Genomic DNA, 18016 nt, shown 5'->3' with positions numbered 1-18016 from the left:
CAACAATTTTAGATAAAAAAGAAAATTTCAAAATATCAGAAATGATCAGCTCGAGAGACAAGACAAAGTTGAAATTTTCTGACGACTCCTTATTTCAGTTATTGCCCTTTGATAACAATTGTTACCAATCATTTGCGTTTTGTTTGCATCCTAATGTAATTTTAGATAAATTCTAAAGCTTGAATAACCAAACATTTATTTATTAATCTACAAATAAGTTGAATGGCCAAACATGTCAGTCGACTGCTGTTCAGAGTTATCGCTCTTTGCCCATTTTTAATTGAGAATGGAAATGGAGAATGTGTCAAAGACACAACAACCCGACCAAAGAGCGTCAACATTCAAAAGCCACTAATGGGTTTTAAATGCAGCGAGAAACTCCCGAAAGCGGAGGCGTCCTTCAGCTGGCCCCTTAACAAATATTTGAACTAGTTCAGTAATAATGAACGTCATACAAAATTTAGTATGTTTGCCTTTTATCTTTAAATAGCAAAAAATGATCAGCAAGTTGAGATCTGATAAGGAGACAACATGGACGAAATGTTAAGTCGACACTCTATTAGAGATCTTGCTCTTCAATGATAATTGTTACCTCTAAGCAGTAACTTTTACCCCTTTTCTCTATTATCTATAAAATGATAAAAGACAGATGAACAATTTAAAAGTAAAAATTATGAGCAAAGTAAGATTTTTAATAAGTCATATTAAATCAACACCCATGGTAGACTCTTGATAGGAGTTAGTACCCTCAAATGGCATCCACGGTAGGCTTTTGATAGAATTTATTGCCATTAAATGACGATTTTCAGTAATGCCGATTTTGTCAACCATTTTGGGGTTTGGGCTAAAATTTTAGAGAGATAAAATTGAGAAAGGTTATAGGGAATGTGTCAAAGCGACAACAACCCGACCATAGAGCAGACAACAGCCGAAGGCTACAAATGGGTATTCAATGTAGCGAGAAACACCCGCACCCGTAGGTGTCCTTCAGAAACTGTAAATAGACAAAAATATCATATGTTCTATTCTTATCCACAACGTTTTATAGTGCCTATAATATTGTTAAATACGCGTATTGACATAGGTGAGTGACGCAGAATTTTTGAATCCTCATGTCTGTTAATGATATACAAAAACAAGAGGGGGGGGGGGTAACGTCCTTCGTTATACGAAATCAAACATGCTAGAGGGAATATTCATTATCACTGTGTTCCATGAAAGTATTTCAAAGTACAGTACTATTGTCTGTTTGTTTGTTCTTTCCATTTTTAGCCATGGCGTTGTCAGTTTATTTTCGATTTATTAGTTTGGCTGTCCCTCTGGTATCTTTCGTCCCTCTTTTATTACAGGGAAGAACATTTCATGATAACACTATACAGATAAACCTAATTTAAAAAAAAAAGCAACAACACAAAAACAAAACTCGAACAACTGACAAAAAATTAAAAAGGATCGGGATCAGACATGTTTGCAGGGTTGGAATCTTCTACGATAAAATCTTTAAACGCCATTAAAAACAAGACTCAGTCAAAATTACCCATCGGAAATAAAACCCAATCCTCCGTTTCAAAAGCTAAAATACTATGGGTACCTTTATTGTTCGTACCCTAAAATAAAAACCAAGTCATGCCATTGGTTTAATTTCAATTGTTTGCGACGTTGTTAGCAAATAACGACGTGTTGGTGTAAGCATTTGAAAATATTACTCAGACAGGGTTAGATTCCGAAACGGCAAATTGACACATTAACAGACTAAACAACTCCCTGTATTTGTCGACCAGGATACAACAATCCACATAAAATGAAATAAAACAGAACAAAACTATCCGTGTATATTTGTGAAAACTTGTAGAATTAAATAATCGTCGGACAATTATTCTGATTTAGGTGCTACCTAAAACCTGTAGAAATCACGTAAACATATATATTTCATCTTATATCTCGTTAATATAATTTATTTTTTATTAAAGGAACACAAGGAGACAAAGGAATGACAGGACTAAAAGGAACACAAGGAGATAAGGGAACTGTAGGAGACAAGGGAACAGAAGGCGACAAAGGAATGACGGGAAAAAAGGGAACTATCGGAGATAAAGGTGAAAAGGGAACACAAGGAGATAAAGGAATGACAGGACCAGAAGGAACACAGGGCGATAAGGGAACGAAAGGAATGAAAGGCGAAACAGGTTACAAAGGAATGAAAGGAATGCAGGGAATGAAAGGAGTTAAAGGAATGAAAGGAGACAAAGGGACATTAGGTGACAAGGGAACTGATGGAGATAAAGGAACGCAAGGAGATAAAGGAATGACAGGAGGAAAAGGAACCACGGGTGATAAGGGTATGACAGGTCAAAAGGGAACATTAGGTGATAAAGGAACGAAAGGAATGAAAGGCGAGACAGGCTATAAAGGTATGAAAGGAATGCAAGGAATGAAAGGATTGAAAGGAATGAAGGGATCTAAAGGAACAGATGGAGACAAAGGTATGACAGGACAGAAGGGAACACAAGGAGATAAAGGTGATACAGGTGAAAAAGGAACACAAGGCGATAAAGGAACTAAAGGAATGAAAGGCGAAACAGGCTACAAAGGAATGAAGGGAATGCAAGGAATGAAAGGAGTTAAAGGAATGAAGGGATCAAAAGGAACAGATGGAGATAAAGGAGTGACTGGTAATAAAGGCACAGTTGGCGACAAAGGAGCAATAGGAGAAGATGGACCAAAAGGTCCATCGGGAACGCAAGGTGACAAAGGAATGAAAGGCGCAAAGGGAACCCAAGGAGATATGGGAACAAAAGGAATGAAAGGCGAGACAGGTTACAAAGGAATGAAAGGAATGCAGGGAATGAAAGGTGTGAAAGGAATGAAAGGTGCAAAAGGAACAGAAGGCGACAAAGGAACTGATGGAGACAAAGGAACGCAAGGAGATAAAGGAATGATAGGAGAGAAAGGAACACAAGGGGACAAAGGAATGATAGGCATGAAAGGAACTCAAGGAGATAAAGGAATGAAAGGAGAAACCGGCTACAAAGGCATGAAAGGTATGCAAGGAATGAAGGGTGCAAAAGGAGTGAAAGGAACACAAGGCGACAAGGGAACGACAGGCGACAAAGGAACACTAGGAGACAAAGGAACACAAGGAGACAAAGGAACTCTAGGAGATAAAGGAATGAAAGGAGAAACAGGCTACAAAGGCATGAAAGGTATGCAAGGAATGAAGGGTATCAAAGGAGCGAAAGGAACACAAGGTGACAAGGGAACGACAGGCGACAAAGGAACATTAGGAGACAAAGGAACACAAGGAGACAAAGGAACTCTAGGAGATAAAGGAATGACAGGAAACAAGGGAACCGATGGAGATAAAGGACAACCAGGTGAGATTTGAATTTAGATACTGTAGATTCAAAAACTATTGTGTGCATTTATTATTGCATTTTTTCATTTTAGACTGAAATGCCATTTTGAGAAAAGTCCTGTTTTATTTATATATAAATTTAAAAATGCGATCACAAGTTTCTTTCGCATTTTTCGCAATGATAAAAGCTGGCAATAATTTCTGAAAAATCAGGATATTTAGGATATATTTACGGTACAGAGAACTACTAGTATCTTGTTTTTTTTTTTTTTTGTCTTGAAATATATGTATATATACTCCTTCACTTAATCAGTTAATGTATTTGAGAGTGTATACTTATTGAATGTGTCTTGATTTCGACCAGAATATTGGTACATGTATATAATTTAAGGGGATATACTGTTTAGAAAACAATATGATTTTAAGAGTTAGCTCCGAGACAAATGATCTACCCACTTAAGTGGACTTATTGTAGAGAGTTCATCTTGTCTCATTGGCAATCATACCACATCTTCTTTTTTATATTAAATGTTTGATGAATTATAGGACGTGATAGTTTATCGAGAGAGAGAGAAAAAACGACAGTTCAACTTCTATCAAAGAACTGCATGTTTTGTTTGAGGCCGTCAATTCTGTTTCAGTGAAAAATTCTTCCAAAATAAGTGTTCTTAGTTTGTCGTCAAATGTTCTTACTTCAGTCAAACTTGTCAACTCTATAAACTCTGTGTTTTCGTAAACGTTTCCTGTGGCAGTTTCGATTTACATTGTCCACAGTTGGTTGCCCTTTTAGCTTATATTGCGCCTTGTGTTTTTTTTTAAATATGGAAGTTTGAAAGAACATAAAGATGCCACCAAGGAAAAAAACAAACCTAAGATTGAAACATTTCAAATGAATAGAAACAAATGTGCAATATTTAATGTTAACTAATACAGAATACCGTAAATCAAATATTATGAGTATTGTAAGCTGCGGTATATTCTGGTATTTTCCAAATATTTTGTATTTATATTTGATTTGTAAATAGGAACACAAGGTGATAAAGGGACTAAAGGTATGAAAGGAGAAACTGGATACAAGGGTATGAAGGGAATGCAGGGTATGAAAGGAGTTAAAGGAATGAAGGGATCAAAAGGAACAGATGGTGATAAAGGAGAAAAGGGAACTCTAGGTGACAAAGGAATGACAGGACCAAAGGGAACACAGGGAGATAAAGGAACGACAGGGGATAAAGGAACTATTGGAGATAAAGGAACACAAGGAGACAAGGGAACCAATGGAGATAAAGGAACGACAGGAGATAAAGGAACACTAGGAGATAAAGGGGAAACAGGAGAAAAAGGAACACAAGGTGATAAAGGAATTAAAGGAATGAAAGGAGAAACAGGATACAAGGGTATGAAGGGAATGCAGGGTATGAAAGGAGTTAAAGGAATGAAGGGATCCAAAGGAACATATGGTGATAAAGGAACTGATGGAGATAAAGGAACGCAAGGAGATAAAGGGATGCCAGGAGAGCAAGGAACACAAGGAGATAAAGGAACTAAAGGAATGAAAGGAGAAACGGGATATAAAGGCATGAAAGGAATGCAAGGAATGAAAGGTGTTAAGGGAATTAAAGGAACACAGGGAGATAAAGGAACACAAGGAGATAAAGGTAATGTAAATTTTGTTTTTTTGTATTTATATTTTTTATTGTCTGGAAGCTCGGTGTTACACAGTGCAATCTTAGTATTTACGGATCGACCTACATGTAATATGAAAGAAGGAAAAAAGATTCTACTATTGCAATAAAACAAAAACTAGAACAGGTAAAACAATTTACCGAAAGTGAAAAATAAACGCGTAGAAAAACAACGATTATCTTATCCTGTTTAAGTCAAACCGTAATTCATATATTTGATAACTTGGGAGAAAGCTTAAGGTAGAGAGATATTAAGGTTTCGGTTATTCGGTAATATATGAATGTTCCTTGTATTTGTCTAGTCAAGATTAATAATTAAAAATGCCAAAAAAAATAAGAACTATCAAATCAAGATCGTGATATACACGATGACACAAAATAAACACAATCGGTAATATTTCATAGTTTTGTTTCAACACATTTATTTATAGTAGATTGGGAAACAAGTTTTTGCAACTTATATTAACCCCTTTCCACTTTGCGGGTGCGAATGCAGCCTTGTAGCGGCATTATCCTGCTCTTTTTCGAAATCTACAAGGGTGTCTTTAACATGCAAGAGATATGTCTCTCTCTTAACACGAATCAGCCATTTATCGTCCCCTTCCGACGGACCATCATCGTTTCCTCAAGACCATACTCGCAAATGGTGTCAAGGGAGAGCTGGTAATTCAGTCCCTGAAATGTTTATCCCGGAACGGGGATCGAACCAGTAACCTTTGTGTAGGAAATCCGATAGCTTAACCAAATGAAAAAAAAAAGATTCATCCTGCGATGTTTAAATTCGTGAATGATCTTTTCGTTTTATTCTTAATAGTTTATATTTTAGTAGACTCTAATGGAACAGTGTGCCTTTTTTCAGATAGCTATTTGAAAACATACACATTTATGCAAACATTTTAAAGGAACTGATTTCTAATCATTATAAATTATGACCATACTACATAACGGTTTATTATAGTCCTTAACATGCATGAAATATTTGCCACTGGACGTTAAGCAACCAAAAATTAACCAATCAATCGGAACGGTTTATAATACGTTCACGGTGATAGGCGTAACTTATCATCGTCTTCGTTTTTTGAGCATTTGGTTTGGGAGGGTTTTGATTTTCTCTAAAAACAACGTTTCGATAAGATATGCGTATAAAATATAAAATGCTTCTTCATAGGTGGTGACGGTACACAAGGAGACAAGGGACAAAAAGGAACACTGGGTGATAAAGGAGAAAAAGGTACTGATGGAGACAAAGGTGAAACAGGGAATAAGGGAACACAAGGTGATAAAGGGACGACAGGAGATAAAGGAACACTTGGAGATAAAGGGGAAACAGGAGAAAAGGGAACACTAGGTGATAAAGGGACTAAAGGAATGAAAGGAGAAACAGGATACAAGGGTATGAAGGGAATGCAGGGTATGAAAGGAGTTAAAGGAATGAAAGGGTCCAAAGGAACAGATGGTGATAAAGGAGAAAAGGGAACTCTAGGTGACAAAGGAATGACAGGACCAAAGGGAACACAGGGAGATAAAGGAACGACAGGGGATAAAGGAACTCTTGGAGATAAAGGAATGAAAGGAAACAAGGGAACCGACGGAGACAAAGGAACAAACGGTGACAAAGGAACACTGGGAGATAAAGGGGAAACAGGAGAAAAAGGAACACAAGGTGATAAAGGAATCAAAGGAATGAAGGGAGAAACAGGATACAAGGGTATGAAGGGAATGCAGGGAATGAAAGGAGTTAAAGGAATGAAAGGGTCCAAAGGAACAGATGGTGACAAGGGAGAAAAAGGAACACAAGGTGATAAAGGAATTAAAGGAATGAAAGGAGAAACAGGATACAAGGGTATGAAGGGAATGCAGGGTATGAAAGGCGTTAAAGGAATGAAAGGCAACAAGGGAACCGACGGTGACAAAGGAACAGACGGTGACAAAGGAACACTTGGAGATAAAGGGGAAACCGGAGAAAAAGGAACACAAGGTGACCAAGGAATCAAAGGAATGAAGGGAGAAACAGGATACAAGGGTATGAAAGGAATGCAGGGTATGAAAGGAGTCAAAGGAATGAAGGGATCAAAAGGAACAGATGGTGACAAAGGGTTACCAGGAACACAGGGTGATAAAGGGATGACAGGAAATGAAGGAACTGACGGTGACAAAGGAACAGCGGGCGATAAAGGAACACTTGGTGATAAGGGAATGACTGGTGAAAAGGGAACACAAGGAGACAAAGGCATGACTGGTCTGAAAGGAACACAAGGAGACAAGGGCATGACAGGAAATAAGGGAACAGATGGAGATAAAGGTACTTGTTTTTATTCTTATGTAAGCTTAATTGATTTTTTAGTGCATGCTTAAAGGTAAAAACACTGCATATTTTGAAGTGGATCAACTGCATTCAAAATTTATTTAAAAATTACTAGTTTCACATTATATTTTTACCGTTTTGTTGGTGTTACTTTTGATAACTCAGAGACAGATTTTTGGTGGTGTTTGTATTTCCCTAAGTAGTCATATTTGCCCAATTCGTAACGGATCCCATGGAAACCTGTGTCTGCCTTGCGCCAATGCTGCTTCCAGTCAACAATGTTTTGAGGGTGGAATTGCGCACAAAATAAAAACAATCGATTATTTTCTTTACATGCTATAACGTACTCTTGATCAAATTATTTTCAAGTTTCGTAAGATCCCATGAAAGTTTAAAAAAAGTAAATAATGCCAAAAAAACCCAAATAATTCCATAATGTATGTTAAAGCTATTTATGAATGAAAAAAATAAATCCATCTGTTCGATAAAAAAACTTTGGGAATTTAAAAGGAATATTTGTTTGCTATCGTTAAAAAAAATATTTTATCAAACGAGAATATCTCTTGATCCCTGAAAAACGTCTGCTACAAGGTTTTAGAATTCAGAAGAGGCTTGACACAATAATAGGGGTCTTTAGACAAATAACCCCACATTTTATTCAAATATCAAACGGATAAAGGTCGTTCAATCTGTAAATACAGAAACCATTATTTTTCAAATTACCTCTCTGTCCATGTTTCGTAAAATTCTGATTTGGTTTTTAGACAGAGTCATTGATATTTCAGATACTATAATTCAGACTATAATAGCTCAATGTTAAAACAAAAAGTCCAATTATTTGGTCTAGATACAAGTGTTGACAAACATCAGTGTGGATAATATAGTTTTTTGGCAAAAAGAGGTCGCTGATTATTCTGAAAAAAATTGTAAGGGTTCCGCGGAACCCAGTGTCTCGCCTACTTGTGTTGTAAATCACAGGCTCAACAAAAATGAGGAAAAAAATCAATAAAAATATTCCTCTTGATACAATCTTTTGATTGTAAGAAGCTACTGTCCAAGTTTGGTAATAATCCAGCATAGTTTATGAATCTAATAAATGCTTTAAAAACTGTAGACTTTTAATACACGTATGTAATGTTAACTGGAAGAAAATCAAAGTCCTGGGCATTTAAAAGTAAAACCCGAAAAAGTGGATTTTTCTTTCTTCAAAATTTACTTCTGGTTACTATCTTATGATCATAAATAAGCTTCTGTCTAATTTTGGACCACAGAGTGAATGTAATGTTTCCCCGCAGAAAAACTAAGTCCATTAAAAAGTAAAATATGGAAAAAAATGATTTATTTTTTAACAAAATTTACTTCTGGATACTATCTTATGATCATAAACAAGCTTCTGTCCTAGTTTTGTACAAACCCAGGATAGTTTAAAAAAGTTATTAAAATTTTTAATTTAAAAAGGGGAGGGGGGCTAGGATGAAATTTGAAAAAAATAGGCAGGATAGGAGTTTTGAGTAAAAAAAAAAGTCAGGATGAGACACTTGCAAAAAAAGTTAGTCAGGACGACAATTTAGGTAAAAAAAAAGGCAGGATAAACTAAAAAAAAAATAGGCTGGACCGAACAGAGTGAAAAATAAAAAGGCAGGACAGAGATTACAGCTAAAAATAAATGCAGGACAAAAATTTTCATCCTGCCCCCCTATAAAAATCAAATGGTAGCTCCCTAACCACAGAGTGAATGTAATGTTTCCCCTCAGAAAAACTAAGTCCATTTACAAGTAAAATATGGAAAAAATGGAATTTTATTTTTACAAAATTTTCTTCTGGATACTATCTTATGATCATAAACAAGCTTCTGTCCAAGTTTGGTAAAAATCCAGTATAGTTTAAGAAAGTTATTAAAATTTCAAAAACTTTAACCACAGAGTGAATATTTGTGGACGCCGCCGACGACGCCGACGACGACGACGGAATGTAGGATCGCTTAGTCTCGCTTTTTCGACTAAAGTCGAAGGCTCGACAAAAAGCAGTGTCTTTTATTTAATATTTAGTTTTAATGTTCAAGACTGTCATGAAGGAGACATTGTCGACCGTTCATATATTTTATTTAACAAGACATTTCATATAATGTCAAATCTACATATTTGCCAACGTACTTTGTATATACTGTTAATATTCCTGTAAATAAATTTTGTGCTTGTGCAACATTACATGGGAGGATTTCCTTTCAACAATTAAACTTTCAAATAATTTCCATGTAAATACAATAACACTTTTTTTAAATGATCCATAATGCGAGATGGTGTCCGAGAACCTGCCTGCATGATATATGTGCATGGTTCTATTTATTGTCGTTTGATGTGGTCATTTATTTCTTGGTTCTAGATACTATTGTTTCATATTACAATAACTTTTTTCCGAGTATCGTAAAATTTCAAGAAAAACATTAATACATTATATTATAATGTAGCATTCTACTGCTTATTTAAGTCTAATACGTTCTTTCATAATTTTGTCTGAATTGAAAATCTGACTGATTCCAACAGGAGCGCCAGGAGTTGTTGGACCAAAAGGAACACAAGGAGACAAAGGAGCCAAAGGAATGAAGGGAGAGACGGGATATAAAGGCATGAAAGGAATGCAGGGAATGAAAGGCGTCAAAGGGATGAAAGGATCAAAAGGAACAGATGGTGACAAAGGAACAAATGGAGACAAAGGAACTACTGGAGATAAAGGAACACAAGGAGACAAAGGAATGACAGGACTAAAAGGAACACAAGGAGATAAAGGAATGAAAGGAGAAAAGGGGACATTAGGGGATAAAGGAATGACAGGAAATAAGGGTACACAGGGTGATAAAGGCGAAAAGGGCGAAACTGGAAATAAAGGTATTTTTAAATTTAGATTTAAGATTGTACATTTCTCTATAGGGAGATAACTCTGTAAAAATCAGCGGAACGTTTCTACTGTTACGGAAATATCAAGCTTCTAGTTGATAAAAAATTTGTGTGCGTCCAAAGAAAATTTTCCGATAAAGTATGTGGTTCAATTTTTAAAGCAATTGCTTTCATGCCGTCGCGTGTGGCCATCTTTGTGACCCAGATCAGAGACTCCGCCCAGATCAAGCCATAGTATTTTGTTAAACAGGCTCCTGGTCTGTCATTCTTAAACACCTATGTATGTTTTCTAATGCAATACATAGCTTGAAACTTTTGAAAAACTTTAGTGGATTTAAGAAGTTTCAGCATACGTTCTTGTAGATGTATTTTTGTATTTAGGGGGACAACCGTTTGACTATCAAAAAACATAGACGTCCGAGTGAAAAAAATGCATTTTTATACCTGTGATTCCGTTTTCCGTTCGTACGATGTTTCAACAAAATATGGAATCATTTCAGTTGTTGATTAGTATTGAAAATTTGACTGAATTATCTTTTATGATATACGGTTTTATATGTTTAATTGGTGTTTTTTTTTAAGAAAGAGGTCAGGTGCTCTTGTTCATTCATAAAGTTGTCGTTCATTCATAAATTTATCGTTCATTCATAAATTTATCGTAAAATCAAAATCACTACACAGGTTATCAGGTTATACGTAGTGTCAAATGATGACCTGTAATCTAAAAATAGACAAAGTTAACTGACCTATTTTGTTGATTTGTTTGCGCAAATAATTTGGAGGAACGAAACCCTTGTTAAAAACACATAACAATAAGTTTGTTTTCCTTTTTTGTCATACTCCGTAAGATTTATCGATCACCTTACTAATGAAATGGACCCGTCCAAACGTGATAGATGCCAAGTACAGATGAAGAGATATTTACAATTTGGAATTTTCTAGTTTCATAGATTAAAAAAAGTACATCCTTTTTGGATATCATATTCAAAACTGGGTATGCATGACAAATGATGAAACCATTATCCTCGTCTTTCCAATGGACGAGTCTACTACGTTTGTTGACCCTCGACGGTCCACCGTGTTTGCAATTTTATTTCACATGTTTTCGAAATATTGAAGATCATTTTCACAATGTTTCCTGAAAATTGGATAAATATCAAAGCAACTTAGAGCTGTTTGTTCTTGTTCGTATAATGACGATTTGATGTCATGTTTGTCTGTGATGGCCCCTCTTTTCGGGATTGCATGAGAATTATAGTTATCTCGTACCGCATGAGGATGACACATATCAACTGAGCAATAATGTTTGGGATTTAGTTTTTAAGAAATGATGACAAAGTAACATTATGAAAATATTTTTAGTCAGCTGAAATATATATTTATTTTTTTACATGTTTATGTCTTGTAAAATATTTTGTTTCTTTCCCGTTTTTCAACATTTGCGTCTGGAAAGTTGAAATGTTTTAACTGAAGTGTTAAATTTAAATTAATTATGAAAATTAAATCAATAAAGGAAATTATTGCCCAGTTACAAACACTACTAGGGGATAATCCATAATATTTCTCTTGGAGTTATATGTTTCAGCACATGTATATTTGACCCCAAATTTAGTCTGGTAAACGTGTTGTCTCCTTGTGAAATATAAAACATATTAAAAATGACTTTCTGCTAAAGTCTTTAATTGATATAAAGTTAAAACCTTCTTAATTCTCACTAGACAACACTCCTGTCATGTTTAATTCTTATGGATGAAAAAAAAGTCCCCAAAACATAAACATGGCAGCAATTGCTTTTACAGCCTTTCAGGCTTTGATTTATCAAGGGGTCAATCACATTTTTATTTAAGAATTGAATGCTTCTTTTTGTAAATTTATTGGGTGGTAAAAGCGTTGACCGAAGTACATTTTGTATGAAGCGCGGAAGCGCTTCATTCTAAAAATGTACGCACGGTCAACGCTTTTACAACCCTATAAAGTTTCAAAAAGAAGTATTCAATACTTATAATTACATTTTTTTAGCTAAAATCATGAAAACGCGATTTTTATCCAGTTTTATTTAATTCACCTGTGCACTTTTTTGTGGGACCTCGTGTCATCATGCATGATAAATGTTATTGTCTGATGCAATTGTTTACGGAATAACATGTTAGCCAATCAGAATAACGTATTATAATGAAACTTACATCTAATGTAATTATTGAGATATTGATTAAACGAGTCAAGTTAATTTTAGTTAAAGTGTTTGGTACCACCTTAATTAGTGGCTTATTCAAACTATAGTGTTTTTCTAGGCCAGCTTTGTGTGTTGAAAAAAATATGCATAAAGAAGAAATATTGAGTAGCTTTTTGTTTACGTAACATTATATGAAATGTGCACAATTGAATTAAAAGACACCACACAATATGATGTCTACATCAAATTTCCGTATTCTAAATTTCCGTATTCTTAATTTCCGTATGTGAATTTCCATATGTGTTAAGCTACCGTATTTCTTGAATGAATTATTGTTGATAGATGCTAGGGCGGCAATAAGTCGAAGCATAACCGTCAACATGACCTAAGAAAACAATCCTTCTTCGCCGGGCATGTCACAATATGGTAAATGTACTATATGTATACGAGAGTAACTATGTCAAAAAAACTTAGAAGAGTTGCGTTCACAACGTACATGTATGAATCTTACAATACTCCCCCAAAAATAGTCCCATAACTCCTATAGAATACCTGGAACACACTGACGTATAGTTCATGATCAACTACATATGATGGCAATTAATCCAAATTAGAATAAGAGCTTTCTTTCAAACAGTCTCATAAGAGTTCTACCCAGAATTTTTACAGTATTACAAAAAATGGACACAGAAACCCCTCTCAAAATTGTCAAATTAAATTGACTGTTATAGAAAAAAGTATGATTAAACAAACCACATGGAAACGGGTGGCAAACGCAGGTTTTTTTCGAAAGGGTACGTAGGTCGTGCCCGATAATCCGTGGTCGACTATACAATTGATATTCAATAACAGCAAATCAATATTTAATGGCAAACAACACTACCTCTTAAGTCAAGAGAATGTTTAATGGCAAACAACACTACCTCTTAAGTCAAGAGAATGTTTAATGGCAAACAACACTACCTCTTAAGTCAAGAGAATGTTTAATGGCAAACAACACTACCTCTTAAGTCAAGAGATTTCAATTGGTATAAAAATGGATGATATTTAGCGATAAAACTTTTCTAATAAATGAAAAAATCAATAATTGAACTGTCAAAGTCATAAATAGTTGCTACTCGATACGTTCTGATTCGTGACAACTAATTGAACTTTGTGGTTCAATAGAAATATATTGTCTATGTCTTAATGCAACTAGTAATACATACGTTTTTAGATTAACAAAATCTATTTTTATAAGGGAATATTTTTTTTAGCAACTTTCTTTTACTTAACACAGGTACGCAGGGAGACAAAGGAATGACTGGCACCAAGGGTACACAAGGAGATAAGGGAACTAAAGGAATGAAGGGAGAAACGGGATATAAAGGTATGAAAGGAATGCAGGGAATGAAAGGCGTAAAAGGAATGAAGGGATCAAAAGGAACAGATGGTGACAAGGGAACTGATGGAGACAAAGGAACTGATGGAGACAAAGGAATGACCGGCGAAAAGGGAACACTAGGAGATAAGGGAATGACAGGAGAAAAAGGAACACAAGGAGATAAGGGAATTGAAGGACCACAAGGTGCTGAAGGAACTAAAGGAATGAAGGGAGAGACGGGATATAAAGGCATAAAAGGAATGCAGGGTATGAAAGGGGTAAAAGGAATGAAGGGAGAAAAGGGAACTGTTGGAGACAAAGGAATGACCGGCGAAAAAGGAACACTAGGAGATAAGGGAATGACAGGAGAAAAGGGAACACAAGGTGATTTAGGTGAAAAGGGCACACAGGGCGATAAAGGAACAAAGGGAATGAAGGGAGAGACGGGATATAAAGGAATGAAGGGAATGCAAGGAATGAAAGGTGTCAAGGGAATGAAAGGTCAGAAAGGAACAGACGGAGATAAAGGAACTCTTGGAGATAAAGGTATGACAGGAACAAAAGGAACACAAGGTGATAAGGGAATGACTGGGTCAAAGGGAACACAAGGTGATAAGGGTATGATCGGTACGCAAGGAGATAAAGGAATGTCAGGAGAGAAGGGAACACAAGGTGATAAAGGTACAAAGGGAATGAAAGGGGAAACAGGATACAAAGGAATGAAAGGAATGCAGGGAATGAAAGGTGTTAAAGGCATGGAAGGCGAAAAAGGAACACAAGGAGACAAAGGAATGACTGGATTGAAGGGAACACAAGGAGATAAAGGAATTATAGGAGAGAAGGGAACGCAAGGTGATCAAGGTGCAAAGGGAATGAAAGGCGAGACAGGCTATAAAGGTATGAAAGGAATGCAGGGAATGAAAGGTGTTAAAGGCATGGCAGGCGAGAAAGGAACACAAGGTGACAAAGGAACTGATGGAGATAAAGGAACACAAGGAGATAAAGGAATGACCGGCTTGAAAGGAACTCAAGGAGACAAAGGAATGACAGGAGAAAAGGGAACACAAGGGGATTTAGGAGAAAAGGGCACACAGGGCGATAAAGGAACAAAGGGAATGAAGGGAGAGACGGGATATAAAGGAATGAAGGGAATGCAAGGAATGAAAGGTGTCAAGGGAATGAAAGGTCAGAAAGGCACAGACGGTGATAAAGGAACTCTGGGAGATAAAGGTATGACAGGAACTAAAGGAACACAAGGAGATAAAGGAATGACTGGACCAAAGGGAACACAAGGCGATAAGGGTATGATCGGTACGCAAGGAGACAAAGGAATGAAGGGAGAGACGGGATATAAAGGCATGAAAGGAATGCAGGGAATGAAAGGTGTCAAAGGGATGAAAGGATCAAAAGGAACAGATGGAGACAAGGGTATGACCGGAGAAAAAGGAACACAAGGTGACAAGGGTATGACTGGAGAAAAAGGAACGCTAGGTGACAAAGGAATGGCTGGAGCAAAAGGAACCCAAGGGGATAAAGGAATGACAGGAACACAAGGAACACAAGGCGATAAGGGAACCAAAGGAATGAAAGGAGAGACGGGATATAAAGGCATGAAAGGAATGCAGGGAATGAAAGGCGTTAAAGGAATGAAGGGATCAAAAGGAACAGATGGTGACAAAGGAACTGATGGCGATAAAGGTGAGATTTACATGAACTGTTTTTGCCGTCTAAATGACATTATTTTGATTATTTGCGAATGAGCTATTTCATCATCTTTAACATTATAGATTTAAGAAAGCAAAAAAAAATCGAGTTTAATATAATCCACCTCGTTTGCAATTTTCTACTTTTTCCTTGTCAGTTGTAATGAACAAAACTATATGAAATATTAAGATAGCACCAGGAAAAAATACTAGAAGGAACATGTTCGCACACGGAATGAACACGAAAACCAACAAAGGAACACCCGTAAAGATATTTTCGGAATTGATTTGAACTTAATTTTAACCATGTAAATTAAGAGAACCATTTATTAGGCGATGACACATTTAAAAGTAACCGTTTCTTTAATTTGATGAATGATGTTTTTCGTAAACTTATATCTTTTTCTCACTTTTTCTTATATTATTCACTGACATTTTTTTTTATATGATATAGGATGTTTTCATCCATTTGTCTCATACGAAAACTTCATTGAACCTTTTATTCTGACTATTTATTGGTCCTAACGCAAGGTATATTTTCATATTTAAAATCAGTGTAACAACTTCACTCTACCGATTGCAGGGGTCAAGGGTGAAACTGGATCTAAGGGAACACAAGGGGACAAAGGAACAGATGGTGATAAGGGCACAATAGGCGACAAAGGAACTCAAGGCGATATAGGAACCAAAGGAATGAAGGGAGAAACAGGATACAAAGGAATGAAAGGAATGCAGGGAATGAAAGGCGTCAAAGGAATGAAGGGGTCAAAAGGAACAGATGGTGACAAGGGAACGGATGGCGATAAAGGAACACTGGGAGATAAAGGAACACAAGGAGACAAAGGCACACTAGGTGACAAAGGGATGAATGGAGCAAAGGGTACACTAGGTGATAAAGGTGCACCTGGCGATGGAGGAGGCAAAGGTAAGTAAATTGTAAAAGATTAATACTGTTAAAATCATAAACTACTTGCCCTGGTAAATTAGCGCATGTAACATGATTTTGGCCTTCTTGACAAAAGTGTCTACTATATTTACCCACGATGGATTTTTTTCACTTATTTCACATGAGAGATGAATAAGCTATCAATACTTTGTAACAATTAAGCATGAATATACATTGAAGCGCTTAGTTAGGAGATGTGGCTTGTTCTTCATTGATTACTCTCTTTTTTGAAGCCGACCATTAGTTTTAATATTTGTTTTGCAAGCTTTCTTATCTTTTGTGAATTGTGCGATCTTTTAATAAGCATAGTCGTTACAGTTTTCCCCAAAACTAACAAACAGCATTATTTCATAATGTTTTGCCATCAGCATTGAACTGTCAAATACAAGCTTCTTGCATCTAGTTATACATATGTTTTCATATTAAAAATTCTTCTTTAAAAAAAAGAGATTTAAAAGAAAAACTTACATTTAATTAACACAGGAACGCAAGGAGACAAAGGAATGACCGGCACAAAAGGGACACAAGGAGATAAAGGAACTAAAGGAATGAAGGGAGAAACGGGATATAAAGGTATGAAAGGAATGCAGGGCATGAAAGGAGTCAAAGGAATGAAGGGATCAAAAGGAACATATGGTGACAAGGGAACTGATGGAGACAAAGGAACTGTAGGAGACAAAGGAAATACTGGGGACAAAGGAACATTAGGAGATAAGGGAATGACAGGAGAAAAAGGAACACAAGGAGATAAGGGACAGGAAGGACCACAAGGTGCTGAAGGACCTAAAGGAATGAAGGGAGAGACGGGATATAAAGGCATGAAAGGAATGCAGGGTATGAAAGGAGTCAAAGGAATGAAGGGAGAAAAGGGAACTCTGGGAGACAAAGGAATGACCGGAAATAAAGGAACACAAGGAGATAAAGGAATGACCGGTAATAAGGGAGAGAAAGGATCTGGAGGTACACAAGGAGACAAAGGAATGCCAGGAACACAGGGTGACAAGGGTGTCAAGGGAATGAAAGGCGAGACAGGATACAAAGGAATGAAGGGAATGCAAGGAATGAAAGGAGTTAAAGGCATGAAGGGAGATAAAGGTACACTAGGAGACAAGGGTATGACTGGCACAAAAGGAACTACAGGAGACAAAGGAACACAAGGAGACAAAGGAATGCCAGGAACACAAGGAGATAAAGGAGGAACAGGTACATATTTAAAAGAATCAATTTTATTATGTGTATTATACAATAAGATTGCCAGACAAACTATGCCTGTTCTTTTCAGATTTCTATGTTTTTTGTTCCCTTTATATGTTAACATTACCACAATACTCAGTTAAAAAAAGTCGAGTTGTCTAAGGTTTAAAAAAATACGTTTTAACCGATGGTTGACATCTTGAATGCAGATGTTAGCCTTAAACCATCTCAAATGCCATACTGTGACTTAGAGTAAGAACAAAAGGAATCTTTTCGTATTGATAGGATTCACTATGTTCACGTAGAGGTTGTGTGTCATGCATTAATAGATCATACACATTCTTTCCATTTTTCATTCAACAATATCCATATCTGTCGAAGAAACAACATGGTTTTATATC

General features: G+C 36.2%; 1 protein-coding gene across 1 annotated transcript in view; it reads left to right on the top strand.

The window, feature by feature from the left end:
* The first annotated feature begins 1180 nt into the window (after nucleotides 1-1180).
* The window catches only part of LOC134717828 (collagen alpha-1(IV) chain-like), an 18020-nt gene continuing 1184 nt past the window's right edge, over nucleotides 1181-18016 (top strand). The window contains exons 1-8 of the mRNA XM_063580322.1: nucleotides 1181-1220; nucleotides 1971-3374; nucleotides 4381-5106; nucleotides 6206-7339; nucleotides 9886-10227; nucleotides 13689-15470; nucleotides 16059-16400; nucleotides 16905-17624. Of these exons, the coding sequence (XP_063436392.1) occupies nucleotides 1181-1220; nucleotides 1971-3374; nucleotides 4381-5106; nucleotides 6206-7339; nucleotides 9886-10227; nucleotides 13689-15470; nucleotides 16059-16400; nucleotides 16905-17624 (6490 nt within the window). The remainder of the gene's footprint in view (nucleotides 1221-1970; nucleotides 3375-4380; nucleotides 5107-6205; nucleotides 7340-9885; nucleotides 10228-13688; nucleotides 15471-16058; nucleotides 16401-16904; nucleotides 17625-18016) is intronic.

This window comes from Mytilus trossulus, chromosome 5 (assembly GCF_036588685.1).
Source record: "Mytilus trossulus isolate FHL-02 chromosome 5, PNRI_Mtr1.1.1.hap1, whole genome shotgun sequence".
Classification (NCBI taxonomy): Eukaryota; Metazoa; Mollusca; class Bivalvia; order Mytilida; family Mytilidae; genus Mytilus; species Mytilus trossulus.
Note: the sequence above shows the minus strand (reverse complement) of the source record. Positions and strands in the feature narration are given on the sequence as shown.